Below are 19,817 nucleotides of genomic sequence, written 5' to 3' on the forward strand. Positions count from 1 at the left end.
TATTGTTAAATGAAGATTGACATCTTACTTATTCTGACTCTCTGGACAGAAAGGCTGTGACCCGAGTGCCGTCACATGAAGAGCAAATTTAGTCGAGTTCACACACACGACTGTGCTGTGGTCACCTCAGTGTCGCACCATCAACACACATTCTTATGTATGAAAACAAACACCAAACTTAAGCTCTACTGACCTTTTCTGATTTCAGCCCTGCCTGTGAATGCGTTATGGGGCGTTAACTTGCCCCAGGGGTTTTAACCAGGGAGCAGGGTGACAGACGCAGGATGTTAGCGAAGACCCGGGGAATCATGGCGGTGACAGCCTGTCATTGTACTTCAGCGACTGATGGTATCATGCTGTCATTGTGTCAGTATTGGGAGCAGACCCACAACACACGCTGAACAGATAATAGAAGCTTTATCTCTGGATATTCACTCACATTCGCATGTGAATATGAACAAGGGCCGCTTCAAAGGTGAGCAGAAAGTTATTAGGATTCTTTGGAAAAGGCTGGTGGTGTTCAGATGAAGTCAGATTGGCGTTATGAAACAGGAAAGCATTTCCTTTGATTAAAAAAGATATAAGGAAAGGTTTGAGCATAAATTATACTTCACTGCTGGGAGTGTAATAATGTATTAAATTATGCACCTGCAATTTTCATCTGCCTCCATTTGTCCAGATGGGGAGTTTTCATTATGGAATTTCACTTGGTGGCCCGGTGCATTGTCAATGTGAAGAAGTGTGTCAGTGAAATCTTTTCTTATGTGTCCAACAAGCTATTAAACACAAGACCCCAGTAATGGCTGTGACAGTGACTAAAGGGACACTTTTATGTGTGTATGTGTGTTAAATGCACCCTATAGCTGGTGTGTTTCTGTGTGAACAGTAATTGGTTGATTCAGCCATTCTGAATTCTGCTCCGATTTCCATTTTCTGCAAAAAGCATGAAGTGTCCCATCTGCTTAATGCACCAATTTACCATCCTTCACTGAGGGTGTCCCTGACTAAAACAATTCATAACCAGCAAACCTAATCACTAATTTGTCCCCTCATAAACAAATCTGTGAAATTGTATGTTCTGCCAATTCAGTTAAAATGACTTCACTGGAACTTTAGGATTAAACACTTCTGTATACGCTACTTGTAGTGATGCATAAAACTACATAAATACTTGTGTATCACATTTTCACATTTCAATAATTATTCACTCGTCAAGAACAAAAAATTTTAAATAAACGTATCTGTATTAGGAATTTTACTCAAGAATTTACTTGAATTATTGATTGATTTTTGGTTGATTTAAATTTATTGCCAACAATGCCTAATCTACTGTAATCATTTATCAGTATTTGTTCAGAAAATCATTCATTGTTCATTCATCATTTTCACGCATTAATGTTATGATAAAGAGTTATGTCTTGTGTCCCACGTGTGTGTTATTGCAGCAATGATTGAAATGTTTTTAATAATAATAATACCATACGCCAGAGATCTCCGGGACCCCTAGAGTCCACAGAGTCACTGCAGGGGGGCCTCCAAATTATTGTAAGTTTTTTTCATAAATTAAAATGTCTTAACATAATTCTAATATATTATTAGCAAATATAAATCCCCACTGCTTACTGGCCTATAGGTAAGGTAGTCACTAAGGCCATCCAGAGATACAGTTCATCCTAAGGATTAACTGTGCCACATGTATGCTTAACATAACATGATTTATAAAATCATGCCAACAATTTGCAGGCTATTTTAATAGCTTAGTATTCTATGCAAAAAAGATATGTATAAAGGCTTTAGGCTGCCCTACATGTTATTGTAGGCCCAGTTTAATATGCAACATAATTTTATACAATATATGTAGTAGGGGGTCCCTTTTCCATCTCTCTTTCAGTTAAGGGGTCCTTGGCTTAAATAACGTTGAAGACTCCTATACACCGCAAGGATCTTTTTATCTACAAGCAAATATTTGAGTAGCGGCTCTGGTCAGGGATGTGCTGAATCCCTTAGCAGCTTTTGTTTATCGAAGAGATTCAGAGGCTCATCACAGCACTTTGTTTTCACTGGAAATTCAGATATTTCACACATTTCAATGTGTTAAAACTCTGTTGTACTTGATAGTGTTTAAGAATGTTAGTTACAGAAGTCAAGAGTTTCCTCAGATTTCCATAATATTACCAGGCAGTCGGGATTCAACTCAAATTCTCAGAAGGAACACAGACTGCAGATCTGCCAAATCACCAGATGCCTGCTCTCTAATACATAATGCATCAGACTGTTATTACAGGTCTGCGGGGAAAACACAACAGTCATTTACATTAATATTTCATCAAGCCACTGTGACATCAAAGTCCTAATGGAGGAGACCCTGCTTGTGTGTTATCATTAATGAAGTGGACCCTGGTGGCCTGTGCTTGGCCTCTATCTGGGTGTCAGGTGAAGAGGTGATATAATGTGTTAAGTTAGTTTAAACTCAAAGAACAGACAGGCATTAACAAACAGGCTCATGAATAAAGGTTTTAATAGAAAAGCTCTTTGAATCACACAAGGCAAAGGCTTTTCACAAAGAGACTGAAAGCATAAAAGTGTGCTCATCGTTTGAAAGGAGTTTGCTGTTTGTATTCCATTCCTGGCTTTGCACTTTCTTTTTCTATCTTTTTGTCTCCATCTGCATGAAATAAGTTTAAAAAAAGGTATAAAAACTGATAGCAGAATCTATCCTTTTCACACAATGTCATTGTTTTTTTTCACTAAACACTTTGGCAAACATCCCTATGTTCCCTTATTATTAAAGAGCCTTGAAAAAGACGCGTTCTGAAACAGGATACATAAAAAATAAACCTTTTTTTTCTAAAAGATGTAACAATGTTATGCTAAGCTAAGCTAACATGTTCTGGCTGTAGCTTCAGATCGAACACAGACATGAGAGTGATATCCATTTTCTTCTCTAACTCTCGACAATAAAGTGAATAAGCATATTTCCCAAAATGTTGAACTATTCCTATAAAGAGTTGTTGTGTGAGTAAGAATGTTCTACGAGCAACTCATTCTACAGTAACCAACAGTAAACGGCACTAACTGACTTACAGTTGATATGAAGTGAAGAAAGGCCACTAGCATGCCAGCATTGTGACATTTTCCACATCTCTGACATGAGCTCACTGTTTCCTCAGATGACAGTGCGTCAGCATCCAGCAGTATGGAGGTCACCGACCGCATCGCCTCCCTGGAGCAGAGGGTCCAGATGCAGGAGGACGAGATTCACCTGCTTAAGGCTGCTCTGGCCGACGTTGTGCGCAGGCTCAACCTGTCCGAGGAGCAGCAGGCCATAGGCTCACGCAGAGGACCCACCAAAGGTAACATACATACATAAGCATACTTTTTTGTGGGTTTTTGAGTTACTTCTTCTGGGGTGTCAAGCAACAGGGTCTGCAGTTATTCTGGCTTACACAAATGTTTTTGGAGATATTCTTTTTCTCCTTCTCCACTTCGTTCTCTTTCTTTCCTGATGATGTCTCCTTTCCTTTAAATCCTGCTTATTTCCTTCCTCTTCCTGTCACTTCTGTCCTCTCTCTTCCTGGACTTTGTTGTGTCGTTAAATGTGTTGTGCGTCATGTGTATAGGCCCTGCTTTGATGCGAAAGTCTCCCTCAGCAGACAGCAATGTTGGGAAGCCAGGTATGCTGACTGTGAAGTCTGTCTTCACTAACCAGGCTTGGTGTTAAAAAAAAGCACAATTCAGTCACTGCTTGCTAGTAATATGCTGCATATAGTGTTGTATTTCACTCGGACACACAGTTACTTTCAGTACTGTACTGCCTGAGGTCAATGCACTGTGACCTGAGTCTGAAGACACGGATAGAAACAGATTTATTGTTAACCAGGGGGAATGTGTGTCTGCGGTATATACGTATAGTCCAAGAACTGTCACAACTAAGCTGCATGTTTTGTGTTCACCTCTGTTTATGCAACCTTTATGTTAAAGGGCAATTCCCCCTACATCACACATATTTTCCCTATTCAATAAGAAAGAGCTATTGTCGATGTATTTTGTTTTATTCCTTAATCACATGGACAAAATAACAGGAACACCTGGAAATGTAACGCAATTCGCCACAAATTACAGCCTCAGCCACATAAGATATGGTAAAGGAATAGTTTGACATTTTAGGAAATGCTTATTTGCTTTCTTGCCGAGAGTTAGTCAAGAACATCGACATCACACTTCGTCTAAATATAAAGTTACAGCCAGCAACCGCTTAGCGTAGCTTAGCATAATAACTGAAAACAAGGGGAAACAACTAGCCTGACTTTTCAATGTTAACAAAATCCTCCTACCAGCACATGTAAAGATAATTAATTAACACACTATATCTTGTTTGTTTAATTCGTACAAAGTGGAAAAGGACAAATTGAGATGCTAGCCAGGTTAGCTGTTTCCACTTGTTTCCAGTCTTTGTGCTAAGCTAACCGGCTGTTGGCTGTAGCTTTGTATTGAACAGACAAATGATTCAAAATGGTATCAATCTTCTAATCCAACACTCAGTAAGAAATTAAATAAGCATATTTCCCAAAATGTCAAACTATTCCTTTAAGTAAGAGTTGAAACAACACACCTCACAAGTAAAAGGCACTAAACTCTTAATTTACTAAACTCGAAATGTAAAGAAAAAATTACAGCACATCATCACAGAATAAGAAAGCACTGAACATCATAGATTGATCCATGATACACTTTTCCGTTTTTGTGGTATTTTTCTTGTGTAACAATACTGTGTCAATTTCCAGCACATACAATGCCTTTTTATGTCCTCAAATGTGCATTTGAGTGATGAAACAGACACAGATCAGGATTCTGTGCTGCTGCCAGTTTCAGTCTCCGGAGTGACTGCGGATGGATGGAGTTTCAGTTTGATTTGGAAGCTGGAGGATAACTCAGATTCGGAGCTGCTTTCCGTTATTGTTCTCCATATTTAGCTGCAGGGAGTCAGCAGCCAGCTCCCCTCTACTGAAGCACAATGATCTACAGTATTTCAGAAAACTTAGCACACGCACGCAGACTGCACATGGACAGTCACACACAGAAACACACACGTTCATCTTTTTTAACATGCTAACAAAAATACAACCTCAATGTTCCCCTGCTGAATAGTAACTACATGAAAGATAATGTAAGCAATATGTGTGTGTGTCACTGTGTCCCTGTATGCTTGTGTGTGTGTCTGCCAGTGGGATGAAACGGGGTCTATTAAATATTTATCACTGCAGATAAAGCTGCAGCTTGGATTTGTTATTCTGGGTTTGCCGTGTGTGTGTGTGTGTGTGTGTGTGTGTGTGTGTGTGTGTGTGTGTGTGTGTGTGTGTGTGTGTGTGTGTGTGTGTGTGTGTGTGTGTGTGTGTGTGTCATCTTTATAGAAAAGTGATCGAAACAGACCAATATTATCAGAACAATATTATCAAAAAAAGATATTAAGTTAAGATAATTTGTATTTGCATCACATTTAGGATTTCTCCGGTGTGGGAATCTCATGTGTTGCCTCTACTTTTACCCTTATAATATATTACACTGTGTAATTATTTGTCTCTTTACAACTCATGTGTGGTGTTTAAGGCTGCAACAATAACTGGTACACTACAGATCAAGTAAAAAAAAAAAAGATCATTATTGCATTAACCAACAACAAACCGAGAGTTCCTTCTATACTAAAGGGGACAGGACACTGTGCTACCTCAGTAATTACACATTTTTATGGCAAAAGTGGGCTTTTGGTATTCTTAAAAAAGTTTATAACATTTTTTATTTTAAATATGTTTTTATGTGATTATTGTGGTTGTTAAGGCCAATAGAAAACATAAAGACTCACAGTCTAACCATATTTGCTCGTAATACTGACTGAAATAACAACAGGTGAACTGTGAGAACAAAATGTCAAACCCAATCAAACTAGTAACGTTGTCGAAACATGCATATACAGAATGATGTCATTAAACGTGTTACTCCAGTAAATGCTGGGAGGCTTTCCACTCCCCTTCTGGAACACGAGTTTTACCTAATTTCACTAATTAACAAGATAATTATACACGGGAAATGCAATTTTTCTGGCCAGCCTTCTGTTGACTCTCTCTAATGACACCACATTAATGGACCCTGGTACTAGTATTGTATCCTGTTTTTTCTGAACATGTCTGTTGTCTTTTTCTTCCAGCCAGGCCAATGATTGCCACTCTGCCGTTACGACCAACAGTCAACAACGGGACCATCCTACCAAAGAAAGGCAGCCGCACTCTGCCCTCCCCATCTGGATCTGGATCCAGAAAGGACTCCAGCACAACAGCCAGCAAGAGGTGAGGAAATACAAATGATCCTTAGCTACTTAAATTACTGTCCGACCTATACTTTAATGTTTGCAGTTTGTTCTATATTATTCTATTACCGTGTGTCTATTGCATTATTTCGACTTTTAAGGAGGTTATTCTCATTTGTTTTTGACTCATTCCAAAGGAGATAGACATGAGGGTTTGCGCTCAAGTCTAGTGTTCAGTCTAAGTGTCTTAAGTGTAGTGTTGCTTTACTGAACCTGTGGGTCTTGTTAACACTGTTCTAAACGTGTTCAGTCCAGATACAGCTGCATGTAGGCCAAGTTGGGAGGTCTTGCATGTATGGCGTCTTTCTTTCCAGACATTTTATTTGTCTCAAGACATCTTTTTAGTCCTGTCTATCTGTTGAATGTCAGATCATTCAAGCCTTTAAGTCATCACCTATCTGGCTTTTTATCAGCCAAAGTGACTGACATTTAACAAGGCTGATAAACATAGAAACAGTACTGGCATCTCTGCTTTTTTGTGCTGTGTGTGTGTGTGTGTGTGTGTGTGTGTGTGTGTGTGTGTGTGTGTGTGTGTGTGTGTGTGTGTGTGTGTGTGCGTGCGTGCGTGTGTGCGTGTGTGCGTGCGTGTGTGCGTGTGTGGTACAGGTTATCAATCTTGTCTGTCACGGAAACAATAGCCTTTGCCCATCTCTGAAAGACATTACCATAATCAGATGAAGCTCAGCAGACAGCAGGGACCAGCTCCAGTCCAAACAGCTGTAAACTCCCCTGTGGCGTTGTTTCCTTGATTTTTTTTTTTTTTTGTGTGGTTTTATTTCTGCTTCAGGGATGTTTTACAATACTGAGAATTGATACTAATAATGCTTGCTGACTCTCACCTTAAGGTTTACTGGAGAGGACAGTTAAGAAATGGCTCTGCAGATTGAAATGTAACCAGTATTATAATAGCAATATTTGGTCTTGTGTTTTTCTGAATGGTTTCAAGCTCTTTATACATCATGATTTCTTGAACTTTGAACTTGTACGAAAGGAATATGACTTTTCACTTACGTCTTACGTCTTTCGCACTTTATCAGGTATAACTAGCTTTCTACTTGGGGACAGTGCCGTAGTCAGGATTGTAGAAAGGCAGAAGTCAATTTCTGCTCTATTACATTTTTTTTAATATATATTCTAAATGCTTTAGTGCTGTTTCAAAGCCTTCTCAACATTAGAACAAATTCAAACAGAGAAATACTGAATATTTTGCTATTTTATTTATTTACTTATTGGCCAGATTTAAATATATCGAATTTAAACAATACTGGAATGAGCCAATAAAATACCCATTCATTAATTCCCTCCAGGTTTTTTAAACCCCAGAATTCCCAGACAAAATGCAAAGCACATCCCCTTATTGTTAATCTTTTATGTATTGTGTTGTCTGTCTTTCCCTTCTTTTCTGTCTTGGAGGTCCGCCCTCTTTCATTGTCTCTCTCTCATATCCCTTCCAACTATGATGTTATATCCTGTTTGTTCTGTCCCCCTACAATGTGATGTCCTGCCAATCTGTCCAGTTTGTCCTATCTGCCTCTCTCTACCAGAATCCTCTACCTGCCTCTTAGGTGAGAGGATCATCAAGTTACAGTATATCACTGGTCACAATATAACATCATCACTGCTCCGATGCATGCTAACCATTTATTTCTTTTTAGTTTTTAAATAGAGCCCGACCGATGTCGGCCTATCACAGACATATTGGTATCTATCGATATTAGCATATATGTTCTCTGATAGAACCTTCGTATAATACAGAAAACAATGCTTGGGGTGATTTAGAAAAGGTGTCATAACATAGTTTGTCCAACATAGTTTGTCCATTTATTTTTATTTATTCTTTATTTTCTCAGTGTTCATTTCTAGAATTGATTGACAATGTAATACATTGTAAATATTCTTTAATAAGGTTATTTGTTGAAAAAAAAGCAGCCCTCTGAGTAGTTTTGCAGCGTCATATCGGTGCAAAATCGGTGCACAATCAACATGGAAAAGGTTGATTTTCATTCCAGCTCAAACATTTAATATATTGGCCGACATATTGGTAATCTGTGAATTATCTAAAATCAGTCTCAAAAAAATCCCATATCAGTCGGGCTCTATTATTAAATCATCATCAAGTTACATGATAATTTTGACGTTGTGACATTTTGTTCATTGCTGATATTCACCGTTTACGTTTAAATCATTGTTCTTTGTTTGTGTTGTTTCCAGTCTGTGTCTGGGATTAGTCTAAACTGCAGATTGGTCACAATCCCATCAGTGTTGGCATGCACACAACAGCCTTCCCCAATGCCCTGTGGCCAAATTACTATGATTCCTCGTGGGATAACGCAGCAAACAACAGTTTCTATCTCTCTCTTCTATTCTGCTCTTTACTGAACAAACACACACAGGCTCTCCAGAAGGGATAACGGCCACCGGCCAGTTTTAGGATTTGAATAGACTTTTCTCCTATAGGGTGGATTAGGTGACTGAGCCTGGCCATTGGATCGCTGATGGAGCCTTTTCATTGTTATAAAATGGGCAGGCTGTCTGCACCACCAATATGCAGATTTGCACAGGTCTGTACTGCCATTGTAGTTATGATCACTAGAGTGGAGTAAAGAGATAGTATAAGTGTGTGGAAACAACAAATATCCACATTTCTTTGTTTCTCTTTGGGGCAAATTCTCTCTGACACTGCTGCAAAGAGCCACAGATCTCAGCTGAATCATGAAATAAATACATCTTCCATGTACCTGCTTTCAAAATCTATTTATGTGATGAAAACGTTACCAGAGGGCAGTTTTAGGAAAGCAGCGTCAGGTAGTTTTATTTCTTTCCTGTCTCTGTCCACCTTCCTTCTCACCACAGCACTGTGAGGAGAGCCAACTCAAATGAACATGTGGGAACTCTTACGCGGAGAGATTCAGGCGACGCCAAGGGCAACCGAACTCGCGCCGGATCCACCGGCAGCAATTCCAGCGGCAAACGAAGTGACAGGTAACACAGACATCTTGTTAAATCAGCTTTCTCTATTTAGTGGCTCACATATTCATCTTTCAGTTTGATACACTAGAAAAGACGCTGATCTCCTTATGAAGCACTTTCAAATCAAAAACATGCAATGGTTTATCTGGAGGAGGGATGCTGAATGACAGCTGTCTGTTTACTCGTTTACTTTGCAGCAAACAGAGGGAGCCAGTGTTCAATGCAGGTAAGAACTGGAGGCACCTTTATGGCTGTGTAGCCTGACAGCTATGATCGTTTCATGCTATGATCCAACCCACTGAGAGCCATTAAACACCACATGCTCAGTGGCTCCCTGTGTCAGTAAATGTCAATAAATCCTGTCAAAATGAAGAATTGCTTATCAGTGCCTTGAACTGATTTCTGCACACAGAGCACCATTGAGGCTACTTTACATAATGTTGTGTCCTAAACATCAGTGTCACATATTCATCCTTTCCATGATCCATTCCTTCACTTCATCCATTACCACATCCAAACCTCCACTCATCTTTTTTTAATAAGCTCTTTCTGCATTGTTTAAATAGAATTTTAGTGTGTAATTTAATTTTTATTTTTATTTTTTATAAACTCACTATGGGTCATAAGAACTCCTAACCTCTGTTGTGTGGAGACTGAGGAGACTTTTCAAATTAAATGAAATTTTACATGAATCATTTCAAACGCTTGTCACTGGGTCCAACTGAAACACAGAAAGTAGCCCCATGCATTAGTTATTGTAGCTAACTGCAGAGAGATCTACTACCGCAAATTTAGGGCTAATCAAACTAGCCTAACACGTTTTTGAGTATTTATGTGAAGCTGAATTTTTTCTGGAAAACTTTAGGAAGTTTTATACATATTGTTTTTTGGAGTCCGCCTTCCCTGAATCTCTACGTCAGAGGGTGCGAGTGCAAAGTTAGCATCACCCATAGTCATTATGGCTATAATAATAATAATAAGGCCCAGATAAAAAAAAAATACTAGAGTTTCCCTTAAGTTTTGCTAGCTGTCTTTATCTGAGCACAGCACCCTGCGCTGCCGATAAGATGGCGTTAGCTCATGATTTTCTGACAGGTTTTTAAAGTCTTTTCAGCAGTTGATGATATTTGTGAGCTAGGAGATATACAAAAGAGAGAATTAAGAGTAGAACAGGAGGAGCCACCTATTACATTTTGAGTGTACTGTATAGTGTTTCCAGTATATGTACAAGACAAGTGGATCATCTCGCACACAGTTTGCTCTTTAAACAGAAAGCAGGAAACACATGGTAACAAGACAATGGCACTGAATATGAAATGAAATGAGTATTAATCATTAATTTCCATCTCCAGCATGCTATTGAATTTGTGTAAATTGAACTGCTGTTTTTTATCTGGTTTACACCAGTTTCAGTTCTCTCTAGTTCAGGCTGCATCAAAACAAAGTGCACAGCGTACTGACCCACTCCGTCCAACAAACTACTGTAGTATTTTATAGCAAATATGATCATCATATAAATCAGACTAATACATGTTCTTTGTACATTTGTAATCACATTAATTAATTATTTATACCGTGCACCACTTATTGGACATTTGAATTAATTATAGACAAATAATCTCCTGTAAAGCGGCCCGATCAGGGCAGCGCCATGGGCATAAACTGCTACTAGCTGACAGTTAACCAATACAAATGATAATTGCAACAGTAAATTCTGCCAATAGAATGCTTACCTGCAATACATGAAGTGATTACATGCAAAGTGGTTCATTTGATACAACAAAATGTGCTGAAGCTACAACAAAAGGTTTGTTTTTACTTTCACATTGTAAAAAAAATAGTTAGGAACAACAGTTGAAAAAAAATCCAAAATCAGCTTTTTCTTTGTAGATTGTTAAACAAAGGGGAAAAGGCAAGTTAATGTAAATCCTCACCACATAGGAGCAGAGGGTGGGACCCCATCACGCAGAAATGAGCACTGATTAATTCCAACCATTAAGGAAGGAGCACTGATGCATTAGGAGCCTTGAGGACAGACCCTGCCGTTTGTTAACGCCAGGAAACAGGAAGTGCACTCATATTAGGACAGACCAGGAAGTGAGGAAGCCATGCCACCTCTCATCTGGTGCTTGTGTCTTTCTCTGTGACCTTTTACAAGGGATGCGACGTGTGACCCACTGCAAAGGTAGGCTTCCCCCCTCCCCTCGCCTGAAGCCCCCGGCCTACACAGCTCTCTGGACACTGCAGATAACTTGTTTTGATCTCTGTACATGCATCACCTCTGCTCTGAGCTGCAGTGCCGTGGCAAAGTATAAAATCAGGACCGTTATTTTGAAATTTGAATTCATATCCTGTTTGGATTTTTCCTCCTAAAAATTCTGGTGGTGTCCGAAACTTTAGAGATTTCCTTCAGTGCAATGATCAGAGAGCTGTCCAGACAGGGGCAGGAGTGGGTTGACAAAGTGTGTGTGTGTGAAAGTTCTGTTTCCTTTATTGTTTTTAGAGTTAATTAACACACACATATATCCTACCTAACCTCCACTGAGAGCTGCGTCCGAGTGTGTTTGCAGTGTTTGCACTTGTGTGCCCCCACACTTGTAGTTTAACTTCAGACGAAGCTGCTGCTTCACCAAATGTGTGTGTTTGCTCACAGCCTCACTTTTTCTCGTAGGCATTTAGTCACTGTCACCATAGTAACAACACAAAAAGTTCTGACACTCGCTTCCTCGCAGTTGCTTTGAGTTTTTCTGCCAACACTTAAATCCTCTGTTCTATTCTCACTGCAGCTCGGCGCGAGTAGATTTGCCGCGGCGCCTTTTATCTTCCTGCTCTCAAAATGAATATTTGCATTACAAACACATTCAGTCTCTCTTTTTGGGTAGTTCCTAATAAAGTCTGTTTGATTTTACTGCTTGTAGGTTTCTCACATGGCTTGAAGTGTCGTCTGTTTGTGTGTAGTCCCCTTCAGAAAATTATTCACAAAGCTGCCAAGAATAAAACTGGAGTTAAAGCTCATTTCCTCGCATATATATTGCTGTTTAGCCACTCTTGTTACAGAATAATTCATTTTTTAAGATTATCTGAGCATTTTGCCGTTAAAAACATCTACACCAGTGTTTTTTTCTTTTTCGGCTGCGGACCCCTTAAAATAAAGCAGTGTCTGCTTGCATCCCCTCGTCACAGGTTGCATACAGTACATCTATGCATAAAGTATCACATCTACGTACAGTTGTAATGTGTTGTGAGCAGTTTAATCAAAGGGTGATTTTGTCCCCTTAACCTCTCTGCTTGTTTCATCTGAGTAACTATTAGAGGCCTGAAGAGGTTAAACTATGACTTTTAAAGAAGTTTCCTGAAAAGAACAATGCAATTTTAGTTAATTAAAGGGAAATAGGAATTTTCATGAAAGAAAAGCTCCATTCGAAATACTGTATTTATTCATTTATTATTTCCATATATGTTGAATTGTATGCTGCCTGTAGACAAGTTTCACATTTTTGCATCTTTAGCTGAATGAGAGACTCTACACTAGCTAGATAGAATCTACAGTAAATTTGTGTATCCCAACAACTTTTCTTCTCTCCTGTCCCATTGATAATCTCACAACCCCTTGCCTGGGTCCTGACCCGCACTGATTTAAACCAGTGAGGCAGGTTCTAACTGAATTTATTCAATTACCTCAAACATCGTAATAACTACTGCTTCAAGATAAGATCCCACTGTTTGATGATAGCACTCAACATGCTTGTGGTTTCTAATGGGAGTGATTTTCCCTACTTTCCTTTTAATAGTTTGTGTTTTGCCAATTTTTTTATGATGCTTTAGTAAGTGTGACACAAAAACACAGCTATTACATCTGTCTTAACTTATCAACCGGCCCTGACAACCTCCACCTCTCCTCTCCATCATTGGCTCCTCTGCTCTTTTTCCCATCTACATTATAGTCACAGTACAGATATACCTCAGTCGCTCTGCCAAACGAACGGGGACCAGCGGAAGCCCCCCGGCTTCGTCTGTAGCGGCCCGTCCAGCCGCCAGCCCCCAACAAACCTCAGACAGCAGCAAGGCAGGCATGGCCAGAAAGGGTGGTGCCACCAAGGTGCCGCCGGTCAGAAAGAACCTGAATTTTAACCTCCCGTTGAGAAAGTCAGGGAGTTTGTCATCGTACTCTCCCCTTGATACACCCAGTTATCGCAGCCCCATCAAGTCTCCCAGCCAGTACTTCCAGATTTGTTACTAGCTAATCAAGTCTGTAAATATAGAATGGCAACACTCGCTTCTCCAGACAGATTGAAAGTGTTAATTCCAGTTATCAAGCTGCAATGTGCCCGAGACGCTCTCGCACAGAGCCAAATTCATGGTTTTTATATTAGATCTGTACCATTAAAAACACCACATGGTGGTGTCTTGTCACTTTGCGTTCCTCATACCAAAGAAGTTGCAAAGAGATAGCAGGTTTTATTAGCATCACTCATAAGTCCATTATATTACCTTACATTATAGTGTTTTCTTCTAATGAGCTTTTGTGGACATTAATGGTTCATTTTGTTTGTTTTGATCCCCATAATGTTTTCTGTGGGAATTGTTTTTCAGTGTTAGCATGTTTTAAATTGATCAAGTTTTTTCATTATCCCCTTTTCTAAGCTTGAATCTTTATTCCCCCCGTAACATTTCCATTGCTCTGCTTGTGTCTGCATTTTATGTTGGTTAACCTCTGCTCTAAGCTGAATATTGAGTTTTGAAAGTGTTTGCAGTTCATTTTAATCTCTTTGTTGTTATAAGAATGTATTTGAAATGACTAATAAAGTCAGTTAAAAAGCTAATTTGTTTGTGTTTGCAAATTCTGTCATTTGTTGTCCTTTTCATAGCAAAAAAACATCACATCACATCTCTCCATTCATCATCTCATCTTACATTCATCAACATTGTCACGATTGTCATTCACATCATAATAACACACTGTATTATGCTTCAGTGTCATGTCTGTGCTTTTTGCATACTTGTCATAAAATATAAAACGTGCTATTGACATAATTCCAGCAGTCACATCTGTATTTTTTTATTATCTCACTGATCCTTTCTCTTGCTTTTTCCAGAGGAAGGTTATGTGAAAATGTACTTGAAGGGTCGTCCCATCACCATGTACATGCCCAAGGACCAGGTGGACAGCTACTGCCTGGAGGCCAGAGCCGACCTGCCCAGCAACAAACTCAAACTGGACTGGGTGTATCCTTTTTCATCTCTCACTTTATTTGCACAGGGAATTTTCCGACCAGATCTGCTCAGACGTTCATTTTCAGGCTCATCGCTCTGCAGCCTGCAGTCAGCAATAACCTGCTTACAGCTGGCAGGCTGAGGCACAACCAGTCAGCAGCTCCTCTTGTGCTCTTTTATTTTTATTTTGTTTCAGTTTGTGCTTTCTCTCTTTCTTTCATGTGTTGATGAAAGAATGTACTGTGTTGATCAGTCTAGCAGAAACCCAATGGGGAGAAAGCCGTAAGGGAGATGAAGAAAAGATTAAATCTGAAGAAGCACACACACACACACACACACACACAGGGCTGCATGTTTCGTATATGTTGAATCCAGTATGAACTAGATTGCTGATAGATTAGACTCATGCACACAGTGTGTTTTAATGTTAGAGTTTGAGTGCATTTTAATGTATTTTTTGTGGTTTCTTACCTTCATGTTATTAAATAAATGTGAATATTCGTCACTGTCTCTAAACGTTATACCTGCTGGTTAGAGTGTAAGCAAATAGATCCTTAACTTTTCTAATTCTTGGGATTAGGGCTGCAACAAAAGGATTATTTTCATTAGCAATTAATCTGCTGATTATTTTCTGGATACGTTACTTGGTCTATAAAACAAAATTCGTAAAGCCCATGCCGCTGTCTTCAAAGTTCTATTTTTATTGTCCAACAGTCTAAAACCAAAAGATATTCAGTTTGCTATCAGAGAAGACAAAAAAAACAGCAAAGCTGTAACTGGGGAAATTTTGGCATTTTGCTTGAAAAACAGTCGATTAATTGTTTCAGCTCTACTTTGGATACAGTTTCTGTTTTATTCCTTGACCTTTTTTAATGTCCAGTTATGGTTACCGCGGTCGAGACTGTCGCTCCAACCTTTACTTGTTGCCCACTGGAGAAACGGTGTACTTCATCGCCTCAGTGGTCGTCCTGTTCAACGTGGACGAGCAGCTGCAGAGACACTACACCGGACACACGGATGACATCAAATGGTGAGAGACACTTGGGGATTATAAAACACACACACACACTAACCCGAGGGACTGCTTCAGTCATTTACTGCAGCCCCATATCACATCTGGCATTTACCTTTCATCTCTTTTCCCTGTTAGAGTTGATATAATACAATCCTCATAGGCTGTAGAATGTTTTCTTTCCTTGATGCCTACTAAGTGCAGAATAACTGTAATGAGGGAGCAGGCACAACAAGTGTGTGTGTTGGAATGCCTTCATTTGTTTACAAGCATGAAAGTAAGAAAGTGTGTAGTGTGATGAGGGTAACCTGAAAGTACCCATGGCATGAAAATTTCACTTTATGAGGTTTTTTAACATTAATCTGAGTTCCTGAATTCCCCCAGCCTGCCTATGGTCCCCCAGTGGCTAGAAATGGCGATAGGTGTAAACCGAGCCCTGGGTATCCTGCTCTGCCTCTGAGAAAATGAAAGCTCAGATGGGCCGATCTGGAATCTTGCTCCTTATGAGGTCATAAGGAGCAAGGTTACCTCCCCTTTCTCTGCTTTGCCCACCCATGAGAAAGAGAGAGACATCATGGCTTGAAAACAAGCAAAGTGGCAGTTGGTCAAGGCCCCCACCCTCCACCTTGCACACCCCCTTCTCTCCTCCTCAATAGCATTTAAAGCTACAGACACAGAAATGGTACATGCTAAGGAAAGCTCATTGTGGGACTGGCTCTAGTGGCTGTAATTCTGCACCAAGGCTGAATTTCGGGAAAGAGACTTCAGATACAGTATTAGGGGACCACTAAGGTCTATATAAAAACATCCAAAAAAGCAGCATGTCATGGGACCTTTAAAGAGACACGGCCATGATTATGTTAGTACACCCTGGGGTTAATAAACGTTCAAATTATTAATGAACATTTTGGATTACAGATCAAAGGATGGATTGCGAACAGATTCTTACTCCTTTGAAGACGAAGTGTTAGAGCTACGAATGCTGCCACACCGCTGTGGCCAATAGGGGATGAATTTATCTTAAACTGTTTCGTTTCCCCCTCACATTAGTGCAGACGGTGTTTGGTAACTACAGTGAATATCATGTTCACAGCTTTAAAAACCTCCTTTCATGTTCTGCGAGCACGTTGCTCATCTTTATTCAAATGCTCCTTTTGATGTTGAAAGGCTTTTAACTGTTTTCACGTCTTTCTCTTCAACAGCCTGGCCGTCCACCCCGATAAAATCACCATAGCAACCGGTCAGGTGGCGGGTACCTCTTCGGATGGAAAAGTAAGTGAGGTCTCTTATTGATATTTTATCACTTTAGTTTCCACCGTCTGATATATTACGGGAGTGAGGAGTTTTGCTATTTTCTTTAAGAAATTATTTTTATCGAGATGAGTTTATCAAGCTGCTTCAGACATTTCTGCTTACAGTAATAAACAGACAGGGAAGCTGAAACACATTCGCTCTGTGTTCACTTATATATTCAGTGAGTTCAGTGAGGCCTTCAGTAAGCCTAACATCGCATCATACTGATAATACACCTCTCCTGGTGGTGTGCCCATGCTCTTGTGTGTTTTTTGTTCCTGGCAGCAGCTGGCTCCTCATGTCCGTGTGTGGGACTCTGTCAGCCTCAACACACTCCATGTTCTAGGTACAGGCTTCTTCGACCGAGCCTTGGTCTGCCTGGCCTTCTCCAAGTCGGTAAGGAAACACCACTGACACACCTAACAAGGAGTTTCAGGCTGTACTTAGTTTCTATTTTGTCAGTAAATAAGCATGGCTTTGGGTCTTTTTCTGTGTTTTAGAATGGAGGAAATACATTGTGTGTCGTAGACGACTCCAATGACCACGTCCTCTCCGTCTGGGACTGGCAGAGAGAGGACAGACTGGCTGAGGTCAAGGTATGTGGATGTGTGTGTGTGCATATATATATATATACAGGGCATGAAATTAACACCCGCCAAATGCGGGTGAATTTTGCAATTGGCGGGTAACACTGTCAATCTACCTGCACTTTGGCGGGTAGCCAATGAGAATTGAGTGATTCAGATGCGTAAATCGGTAAGCAGGGTACGCGGTTGCTTACGGGCCTGGTCCAATCAGGGGCCCGCATCACTGGAAGACATTGATTGACAGCCGGGGCTCCCTATCGCGCAGCCACTGACCAAGCGGGAGGGAGAACGGGTCAAATTAATTTCCTTGTGTATGTTATGAAGACGAGACGTGTGTGACTCGAACATCTCACATTTACCAACCAAACGTACAGTGATAGACCGTGCAACACTTTTCAGACCGTCCTGCCAACATGTAGACATTGTAACATCAATGTACGCTGTAACGATTTTTCAATCTTAAGTCTCTGAACGTTGCTGCTGTTTCATCTTGTCAGCTGTCTGCAGCGGGCGGGCCTGTTGCTCCGTTTCCCCCGCGACTGACGCGCACACACACACAAACACACACAATCAAAAAACGCAGATGAGACCTACAGGAGGACCTAAATTGAGGACAGCTACTTTATTGTAAGTGCAATGATAAGTTAAAGTCCAATATGAAACCGTATGAATGTGAGTCCCAGCCCAGGATAGGACATTAACTAACAATGTAAAGATCAACAAGCCACTGACACATATGTTCGTATTTGATTCATTCAGTAAATTATTATTTTGTGTCTTAAATCCACCAGCCGTTTTCATATTATACCAACATCATCAGCCTGAGCCTTTTTGGTAAGGTTCCTAGAAAATCTCAGCCCAGAGTAATTCATTAATTCATAGTACTAATTATTATTCTCCCCAAAACAAGTTTCCTTTTTATTTATTTTTTTATTTTTAAGAACTATACAAAAAAAGTTGCAACTTCTTTGCAAAAACTCATGTGTAATGGTCCACATTCACAAGTGTTTTTTTGTTGTTGAGGTGCACATAGGCTACTCCTGATTTTGTCAGTCCTCTCATCTCTTATATGCAGTGGTGTAACGAGCCAACACTGGACCCCTATGCAGTATTATCAAGGCTGGCTCCCCTACTACAGCATGTGCGCAATGTCCATGAGTAGGCTACCATGAATAGGACAGGACAGGATCATAGAGACACAGCAAGTCCTGTTTTTCACCTTTTATGAGGCAAAAAAAAAGTGGCTGGTAAAAAGTCACTGGCTGTGTGGCTGGTGGCTGGTGGCTGGTGGTCAAAAAAGTTAACTTCATGCCTTGTGTGTGTGTGTGTGTGTATATGTATATGTATGTATATATATATATATATATATATATATATATATATATATGTGTATGTGTGTGTGTATATGTGTGTGTGTGTGTGTGTGTGTGTGTTTGTGTTTCTGTGTTTTAATTAAGATATATACACCTGATATACTGCTTAAATAAATGTTCTATTAAACAGGTGTGCATGTAGTTTCTCATCTCAACTCATTCTTGTTTTATGTGTTTCTTTTCAGTGCTCCAACGAGTCGGTGTTTGCTGCAGACTTCCACCCGACAGACAGCAATATCGTAGTGACCTGCGGCAAGTCCCATCTCTATTTCTGGAACCTGGAGAAAGGTGTACTGGTCAAAAAGCAAGGACTGTTTGAGGTGAGACACCCACATGTTTCCCACATGTTAGGTCAACAACATCAAGCAATAAAGTTTGATATAGAGCCACAAATGCAATCATGACAGCCTGTGTTATGATATGATCCTGTTCATAGCTATATAGGGAGAATCAATGGCAAAAAAATAAACAATATGTGTGTTCTTGTGTTTGTTTCTTGCAGAAACAAGAGAAGCCCAAGTTTGTGTTGTGTGTGACCTTTGCAGAAAATGGAGACGCCATCACAGGAGACTCAAGTGGGAACATCCTGGTGTGGGGAAAAGGCATGTTAATTAATTGATTAATTCAACCTTTATTAATACAGAGTGGCCCAATGAGATCTCTGATCTGTCTCTAAATCTGCCCCAAGTACTCGACCTTTATGTCTGGCTGTATCCAACTGAACTTTCTCATCCATCCCATCCCATCTCTGTCACGCAGGCACTAATCGTATCAGCCACGTCATCCAAGGAGCTCACGAGGGCAGTATCTTTGCTCTGTGCATGCTGAGGAACGGAACGCTGGTGTCTGGAGGGAAAGACCGCAGGCTCGTCTCCTGGGACAGCAGCTATCAGCAGATACAAACAGTGGAGGTGAGGAAAAAGTTCAACAGAATATAAATATTCCGAGGACGCTCGTAAAAAATAAAAAATAAATGGAAGTTTATAAGGGTAAAATGCATGTCATAC

General features: G+C 40.1%; 1 protein-coding gene across 8 annotated transcripts in view; it reads left to right on the forward strand.

The window, feature by feature from the left end:
* eml1 (EMAP like 1) overlaps positions 1-19,817 on the forward strand; it is a 55,876-nt gene that overhangs the window by 30,702 nt on the left and 5,357 nt on the right. For 3 of the 8 annotated variants that reach the window (XM_039785931.1, XM_039785928.1, XM_039785924.1), the window contains 15 exons: positions 3,171-3,353; positions 3,621-3,674; positions 6,203-6,341; positions 7,879-7,926; positions 9,215-9,343; positions 9,529-9,557; positions 11,490-11,516; positions 14,428-14,557; positions 15,426-15,575; positions 16,760-16,829; positions 17,136-17,246; positions 17,351-17,446; positions 18,996-19,130; positions 19,313-19,412; positions 19,570-19,721. In XM_039785931.1, the coding sequence (XP_039641865.1) occupies positions 3,197-3,353; positions 3,621-3,674; positions 6,203-6,341; positions 7,879-7,926; positions 9,215-9,343; positions 9,529-9,557; positions 11,490-11,516; positions 14,428-14,557; positions 15,426-15,575; positions 16,760-16,829; positions 17,136-17,246; positions 17,351-17,446; positions 18,996-19,130; positions 19,313-19,412; positions 19,570-19,721 (1,527 nt within the window). In that variant the 5' untranslated portion in view covers positions 3,171-3,196. The remainder of the gene's footprint in view (positions 1-3,170; positions 3,354-3,620; positions 3,675-6,202; positions 6,342-7,878; positions 7,927-9,214; positions 9,344-9,528; positions 9,558-11,489; positions 11,517-14,427; positions 14,558-15,425; positions 15,576-16,759; positions 16,830-17,135; positions 17,247-17,350; positions 17,447-18,995; positions 19,131-19,312; positions 19,413-19,569; positions 19,722-19,817) is intronic. The other 5 variants (XM_039785925.1, XM_039785926.1, XM_039785929.1 and 2 more) reach the window with 5 other exon arrangements.

This window comes from Perca fluviatilis, chromosome 20 (genome assembly GCF_010015445.1).
Source record: "Perca fluviatilis chromosome 20, GENO_Pfluv_1.0, whole genome shotgun sequence".
Lineage (NCBI taxonomy): Eukaryota > Metazoa > Chordata > Actinopteri > Perciformes > Percidae > Perca > Perca fluviatilis.